This window comes from Phragmites australis, chromosome 2 (genome assembly GCF_958298935.1).
Source record: "Phragmites australis chromosome 2, lpPhrAust1.1, whole genome shotgun sequence".
NCBI classification, from domain to species: domain Eukaryota; kingdom Viridiplantae; phylum Streptophyta; class Magnoliopsida; order Poales; family Poaceae; genus Phragmites; species Phragmites australis.
Genome location: NC_084922.1, coordinates 44,944,811 through 44,953,029, shown reverse-complemented (window position 1 = coordinate 44,953,029; position 8,219 = coordinate 44,944,811). Strand labels below are relative to the sequence as shown.

General features: G+C 47.7%; 2 protein-coding genes across 2 annotated transcripts; both read right to left on the bottom strand.

The window, feature by feature from the left end:
* Positions 1 to 1,510: 1,510 nt before the first annotated feature.
* LOC133908070 (uncharacterized) lies at positions 1,511 to 1,903 on the bottom strand. Its single transcript, XM_062350197.1, has one exon. The coding sequence runs from the start codon at positions 1,901 to 1,903 to the stop codon at positions 1,511 to 1,513; it is 393 nt and encodes a 130-aa protein (XP_062206181.1).
* A 4,183-nt stretch (positions 1,904 to 6,086) lies between these two features.
* On the bottom strand, positions 6,087 to 8,008 carry LOC133909183 (uncharacterized acetyltransferase At3g50280-like). The gene has a single exon (XM_062351501.1). The coding sequence runs from the start codon at positions 7,863 to 7,865 to the stop codon at positions 6,393 to 6,395; it is 1,473 nt and encodes a 490-aa protein (XP_062207485.1). The 5' UTR covers positions 7,866 to 8,008; the 3' UTR covers positions 6,087 to 6,392.
* Positions 8,009 to 8,219: the final 211 nt, after the last annotated feature.

The following is an 8,219-nucleotide window of genomic DNA, read 5'->3' as shown; positions in this document are numbered from 1 at the left end:
AACTCATTAGGCATACTTTAATTTTAGTTTTGAACTCTTTCTCTGTCTGAACTCGTAAATTCCAGATTGAATCCGGAAGTTCCATATTGAACCCGAAACTTTCAGTGAACAGTAATTTTAGAAACTTTCGATGAACAGTATTTTCAGGATTTTCAATTTGAGCTTTCTTACATATCTTTTGGTACATTTGAATAATATTTGTCACCCTAGGATTATAACATTCATACCTATTTAGGGTGATTGTGCACTAGTTAAGCCTAACATATTTAGATTTTTCAAGTGTGAAAAATCTATTAGTTTATTTATGCTGCAAGTTTAGGCCAAATAGTAAAATGGGTCAAAGTTTTGTTAAAACATCTATTCGCATCCCCCTCTAGGCAATATCATTGTCTTTTTAATGAGCAGCAGACTTATTACTTGAGCAATCAAAGGTTTGTAGAATATGAGCCAAAGATGCATTGCCCGAATGGCCTAAGCGTGCATGCCAAAGCTCTGTGGAGGTGGTGGCATGTAGACTTTGGTGACCGGTTGCAGTAGTGTTGGTGCGAAGCAGATAGAGATCACAAGTGGAGCCACATCGGAGCAACATCATCCAAGTTTGTAGATCCTTGATCGAAAAACTAGATGGGTCAGACACAGAATTGTCTTTGGTTAGAGTATGAACCGAAATCAAATTTTTGATAAGAGATGGTGAAGTGAGAACATCCTAAGCTGAAGGGGAGATGCAGCAGTTTGAAAAGAAACATGGTTAGTGTGGGTGACCGGTAAAGGAGCACCATTGCCAACGATTATATGAGAGGGAGATGACGGCAGGGAGAAAGAATGGGTGCTACCAGGATGAGATGCCATGTGTGACGTTGCGCCAGTGTCGAGGAACCAATCACCGTCGTCGGAGTGTGGTGTGCTGGTATTCAAGCCGTGGAGTGTGGAGAAGAGAGCCTGTGGTAGCTGTTGTTGAGTCGGCGGCATCTGGGGCTGCATCATCGACGCTTGTGCCATGTCGGGGTAGCAGGCCGAGGACATCATCGCATTCATGTCTTGAGTAGGAGCCACGCCAAGACGCAGCCCACGAACACCCTGCGCACGCCACTAAGGCATGGGTCAGGCCTGTACAATCCTTGTCCAAGGGTTGTACGTTGGAGTCCACTGCGCAGGTGCATGTGCCAGTGGATTGGCCAACTAACTAGACGCACCGCCGGTGTTGCCAGAGGAGCAGTAGCATCCATCAGCCGTCTTTCGCTTCTTCTTGTGGTTAGAGCTACTGGAGGAAGTCGACGACGTGCGTGTAGGAGAGGGCGGCGGGGTGTTGTTGGAGACCCCACCGGAAGAGCCGGCCACGAGGAACGCGGTTGCTGCCTCCACCTTGGTTGTATGCGCCATACGGTTATCCTCTTGCAGGAGATAGGAGTGTGTGCGCAAAAAAAATCGGCGGTGGCAGCTATGCGGTGAGGACGAAAATAGCGTGTGTGAACTTGGAGTTGAGACCTCAAAGGGTGTTGTTGACCAAGGCCTAATCTGCCAGCGGTGCGTCGACGTTGCGAAGAGTGTCCGCAAACCGTTTCAGGCGGCCACAGTACTCAGTGATGGACAATTCACCTTGATAGAGGCTATGTAACTCTTGTTGGGCATAGATCGCTTGTTGCATGGAGTTGTCGAGGAAGAGTCCGGTGATCGCCATCCGGCTAGAGTAGGCGGTGGTGTCCTGCAGCTTGATGATGATGTTGAGGATCTCTCTAGACACCGACGAGTGCAGCCAATACACAATGCAGTAGTCGGTTTGGGTCCAGTCGGCGTCGTCAAGCTTCAGCATGGTGTAGTCAACGTGATCCATTAGGCAGAACTTGCGGAAAGTGTTGTTGAAGAAGGTACTCCAAGTCAAGAAATTGGAGTCTGGAAAATCCATTTCACGGGCACATGTGCTTTGATGTTGATCAGAAGCACCGAAGAGGCAGGGATGGGAGTGATGGCAGCTGTCGAAGGAATGAAAGGGTTGGAGAGGTGAGCCAAGGAACAGGAGGAAGAAGAGCTCATCACCGATGCAAAGAAATGAGCAGCCGAAGTTAGCAGAATTTGATCGGAAGAAAGTTGGTACCATAAGACAGAGACAGGCAACACATTTTGCATTGATACTCTCGAGTCGAATTTATACAGGTGCAGAAGCTAGCTGTGGAGTAACTGAATCAGCTACAAAGTGTAATAGCTACATGCGCGTGAGCGTAGGCTCAAGGGTATGCATGCTATGAGTCTAGCCTGAGATCTAACTTTAACAAAGAAAACGGTGCTACCTTTGCTTACGGTAAAAATGCTCGTGCCCGTAAAATCCTCCTAGAGCTTGACTGATCTGAACACTGGGGCCATCAGTGCATGTTTCAGTCTTCCAGACGACAAGCCTACAAGGTCCCCTACGATCAGCATCACCTGGTAGATCGCCGATCGGAAGCTATTTTACTGGATTACCTCTTGTTCATGGAGGATATTGTATCTATGGTGCCGGATAGAAAATTACTAACCAACTTCACAGCACGTTGTTCAAAGTGGCATTGTTTAAAGGTTAAAAAAGCTGCGCACGACGCGGGGTTTTTCCTCAGGCAGCTGTAGCGTGTGTTACTTAAAAAAAAAAGGGCTAAAAAAGCTAAGCTGATAGTTCTAGTAGTATCTCCTTTCTTTAGGAAGAAAGGAAAAGACGCGGTGTAGGATCTATTTATTTTAGCTTTAGATACTGAAAAGCTGCTTTTAAAAGTTGAAGCTAAAACAAACAATTAGATTGTACAATCTGCTTTTTAAAATCTGGTCCTCTTTTTTGTCACAATCTGTAATCTGTGTCTAACCAGTTTTTTGCGGATTATGATTTTAGAAAAAAATAAAAAGACCCACACAAGCAGCATAAAATTACCCACCATTACCATTATGTTTCCGAAACGTTTTCTTTCCACCTTCTATTCTAATCTCCCGTCGGCACCCCTCCCTCTCCCGATCTCCTGCAGCGACCGAATCCACATCGCCCGTCTGCCGGCCACCGCCCTTCACCCGGATCCATCCGGCCGGCCACCGCCCTTCAGTCGGTTCCATCCTGCCGGCCACCGCACGTCCTCAAGCCGGCGCCCGCCCTCCTGCATCGACGCGCGTCTGCCGGATCCCCCATCCAGTCGGCGCTCGCCCTCCTGCATCGACGCGCGTCTCCTACCAGCGCCCGTCCAAGCCAGCTCCCATCTCCTGCCAGCGCCGGCCTCCTGCATCGACGCGCCCTTCTCCTGCGTCGACGTGCCCGCCTCCTGCGTCGACGCACCCGCCTGCTGCATCGACGCGCCGACGCGCCCGTCTCCTGCCAGAGCCCGTCCAGGCCGCCTCCAGCCAGCGCCTGTCCGTGACATGAATGCATTTCGTGATAATATTGCTAATGCTTTGTTTTCTATGAGAGGGTAGATTGATGATCCGTGTTGTAATAATTGCTACTTTAGATGGTTTTTATTACTTTTGTTTTAATTTAGAAGCTCAAAGGGACTCCGCCAACGATAAGATCTCAACGTGCATGCATACTATGCTCAACGAAAATATACTATGCTCAAAATATACAGTGAAAAAAATCTTTAATAGACATAATTGTACACTTACAAAAACTAAGGGTATTATGGATATTACGCAACCAAACCAAACATTTAATCCATCCCAGAATCCAGATGCCAAACAACCCTCAGATTCTGGACTCTCAACTTTTTACAATTTAGCTTTTTAAAATGTACAATCTAAAATCTGCTTTCCAGAATCCAAAACTAAAATAAACAGACCCTTAGTCTGGAATCCGGAGTGCTCGGCCCTTCACCACTTGACATCGTAGTGTTTGTTGGGCTGTTGTAGTTTACAGACTTACAGCTACAGACGTTGGGTACAATTCGTGTCCTTTTACCATCTCGGCCCATAATGAGGAGTGTGCTGCCCCGTTGAGTTTTCCTGACTCCCTCCGGCCAGCATTCAAAAGCTAATGGACACGGGTCGCCTCAGGAAATCAAGTTATTGTTACATGGGCTGGGCCAGCAACAGCAACAGCAACAAAGCAGATTGTCCCAGCTTCGGCAAGCATCACCCACTACAATGGCTTACTAGTCCACGGCCACCCAGATGTCCATGGGCTAAGCAAAGTGACCACGTTTTGAGACGAGCAAACATTGATAATTTTTATATTTAAAATTTTCAAATATAGTAATTTTATGTGCTCGTTTGAAAAAATAATACGAATAGGACATCTTTGCACATGTCTTTCCAACGGGTGACATGTTTAAAAAAATGGATTAATTAGATTCATGTCATTACAAATATTGTGGTTTTAAAATATGTCATTACAAATCTAGTATTTTGAAACATGTCATTATAATTTTTTAAAAAAATTGGATCCATGCCATTACAAATATTCTGAAAATTATATCATGCCATTACGAACCTCCTAAAATTTGAATTTATGCAATTACAAATCTCTTGAAATTGAATCCATGCCATTATGAGATATGCCTGATTTGTAATGGTAATGACATGGATATAATTTGGATATATTTGTAATGGCATGTTTCTAAATTTTAGATTTGTAATGGCATATTTTAAAACCACAACTTTTATAATGGCATGAATCTAATTAACACTAAAAAATAAACATATCGTCCGAATAAAAATGCAACATTCCAATGTTCTCAAATTCAAAACACTAAGTAAATAGTCATAAATTCTTTAAAAAATAATGGTGTAGAAGATGCTATCATTTAGCTCCCATAAAATTTTCATCTCAAAAAGTTACTTGTACAATGAGAAACAAAAAAAAGGACATCTTTTTTTTGTTTCTCATTGTACATGTAATATTTTTTAGCTGACATTTTTGTGAGAGCTAGATAATTGTATCCTCTACATTATATATATTTTTTAGAATTTTTCATGACTATTTACATAGTGCTTTGAATTTTGAGAGCAATGGAATCTGTAGTTTTATTTTTTAAAACATGTCGTGACATGTTTAGTTTTTAAAACGTGCCGCCCTTCCAACAGGTCACAGACGTCTATAGTTGCTTTTCTCTAAATGGCCGCTAAAATTGCTAAATTTGAAAAATTAATATAAAAAAAAACTGTTGACGGTTGACCCTTATTTCCCGTGAAATCTGTCAAGACCTTGGTGTATTTCTATCACACATGGCAACCACATGCCACGTGCTCTTCTGCAAGACTGCAACGGAGTAAATAAAAAGTTCCAAGAAAAAAAATGAGGGAATTGATGATGTGTACAATGTTTCATGAGGAAATCGTAGGGATTCATAATAAGAAAATCGTAGAATTCACAGCAAACATCAGCACAAAAACAGCACTCTCCTAAGTAGGAATGGAAACGAACGGGATAAATTCCGTTCCGTTCCGATCCGTTTTCTATATTTTCTCATCCGTTTTCGATTCTGTTTTCGAGAGAAAATGTGAAAATGAAAACGGTTATGGGGTTTTTCCGACCATTTTCGGATTTCTCGTTTTTAATCTAGAATTTTCCGTTTTTCTAATTTAGATCAAACTTTACAAATCACAATGTAGCCCATATGTCAAGCCCGGTCAGCCAGTCCAAACATAACCTCTATCCCAAAGTTCAATCAGATCTCAGTGGTCCAGTCTCAGTCAGCTGCTGACTTACCAATATTGTTCAAGCTCTTACACCACCTCCAATTCTAGTCTTTGTGTGATTATATGTTATGTCGAGTACTTTGAGTTACGACATGATAGTTGTTTTTCAGTTGATACTTATGTCATTATGTGGTTCATCTATGTATGATATAAATTACTTTTGTTGGTATGAATTAATTATGTGTCACGCCGATGCTTGAAATTATTGTTCTACGGATCGATGTTCTTATTTTAAATTATCGATTTCTAATTGATACCCGCATATTTATGTTCGGATCGGTTCGTTTTTAATATCCCGATATTTCCGAGTTCGTACCCGTTTCCGGCTTTCCCGTTTTTGATTCCGTTTTCGAGAGAAAATGTAAAAATAAAAACGGTTAGGGAGTTTTTTCGACCGTTCCCGTTCCTTGTTTTTCATCTCTACTCCCAATTAGCATGTTGCTCCAAACTAACCATTAGAAATCCACACACCAGTAATCATATTTGAACTCTGACAGTTTCAGAAACTTATTTCTGATTCCTTGTTTTACAGTTTTTCATTTCCACACTCCCCTAGCATCATCACTTGCTGTCTAACAGCTTGTCAATCCCAGTACTAGTTGATAATTAGAGTAACACGGAGCACGCCGAAAACATCTAGACGGATGCAGTGTCTTGGCACCAACTAGCTCGTCCCAGAAAGGCAGTAACGGCCGAACGAGCGGCGGCGCAACGGCATGTCACGGTGGGCCCACTCGCTCACCGGCACATCACAATAGATGCGACGGGCACGACACGTACTGCATGAAGTCGCCGTCGCGGAGCAGCGCCGCCATGGTGTCCGGGGGAAGGCACACCTCGATGTCCACGCTGCCGTTCCCGGGGCGCCCCGGAAACGCCGACATCTTGCCGTCGAACTTGTTGGCGCGGCCGCTCCGCACCGCCAGGGGGCGGCCCCACCCGAAGTCGTTGCCCTCGTACATCGGGAACCGGTTCGAGCTCCCCATCGTGATCACCGCACCGTCGGGGTTGCCCAGCGGGAAGCACCGGGGCGCGGCCTGCCACGCCTCCGCGGTCCGGCGAATCGCGCCGTCGCCGTACGCCGCGAGGCTCGCGTTCAGCTTGGCGGCCGCCCACTGCAGGTCGTTGCGCGCCAGCTCGGACACCGTCGCCGTCGTCGCCGCGCTCTGGATGGCGTTGCCGAAGTAGACCGGGGAGATGGCCGGGCGAAGCCGGTGCCGGCAGTTCACCGCCATTCGGAACGTCGTCGTCGCGTCGGGCGCCAGGTGTTTCCGCGCGCGCGTCACCGCGAGCCATATCTGCGCGCACAGAGACTGGAACGACGATATCTCGCTGCGCCCTTCGGGATTCTTCGGGTCATGCGCCATCTTGCCGTAAACCTCAGCGTCTTGGCCACCGCTCGGGCGACGGTTGGCTATTGCTTTCAGCTCGCGGATTGCATCTGCGCTGAAGTGAAAGACGCGCTCACGGAGAGGCGCGTCCACGTCGAAGGTCACTGTCGGGCCCACGCCGCCGGGGAAGCGGAGGACGGCGGTGGACTCTCCAAAGAAGTTTCGGCGGAAGTCTGGCAGCTTGGGTGACGCGCCACGACAGATGGCGGCCCAGGTGTTGAAGAAGTGCCAAAAGGAGGTGCCGTCCACGACGGCGTGGTTGGCGGCGATGCCGATGAAGACGGCGCTGTCTCCGAGCACGGTGACCTGGAACGACGTGAGCGGGCGACGGTGTCCGTCGTAGCTTACGGTCCGGTCCATGGGGAACAAGTCCTCTGTCAGCTTGGTCGGCACGTCGGCGTCAGGCACGAGGAAGTCGTCAAGCGACAGGCTGGGTGCCACGGCGTGGTAGAACTCGACGCCCGCGTCGTTGCAACGGATGACGATGCGATCGTCAGGTAGTGTGACGAGGCGGCCGGCGAGGGCCGGGACGACGGTGAGCGCCCGAGACAGCGACGACACCAGCAGCGAGACGAGCGAGGACATGGGCAAGTCGGGGGCAGGGAAGAAGATGCCCTTCTGGATGTAGTGGCACGACAGCATGGGCAGGTCGGAGACGGACAGCGTGAGGTCGCCTATCGCCGACGCGCCGTCGGGACGCACGTGCTGACTCGACACGACGGTTATGCCCGAGGCTGGCGCCTCCAGGCAGGCGGCCTGCAATTTCGTCACAATGGCGGACGCGGCCGGAGCGGCGTCCACCATGGCCATGGCGGAGATCATCTGAGCCATGTGGTCGATTGTTCGGTGCTCTGTACCACGCGCCGCTTGCTACCACTGCTGCTGATGAAGCAGGAGCGGCAGTAGAGGAGATATCAGATAGACAGTGTGGGTGTGAGCCTTGCGCAATGCGGCCAAAGAGGTGGTTTGGGCAGTACCGCCTTGCGCTGAACACTGGACAAGCCTGGCCGGTTTATATAGGACACGAGGAGAGGCTGGATGCATGCACCTGGGCTGATACTCTTCTACTACCTTCTTTGCCAGTTCTTCTAGTGGGCTGGTTTTAGTGGCTGTTAGATGCAGATATCAGATAAGCCGTATGATTGGTTATCCGCATCAACTGATTTTGATCTAGCAGATGTGTGT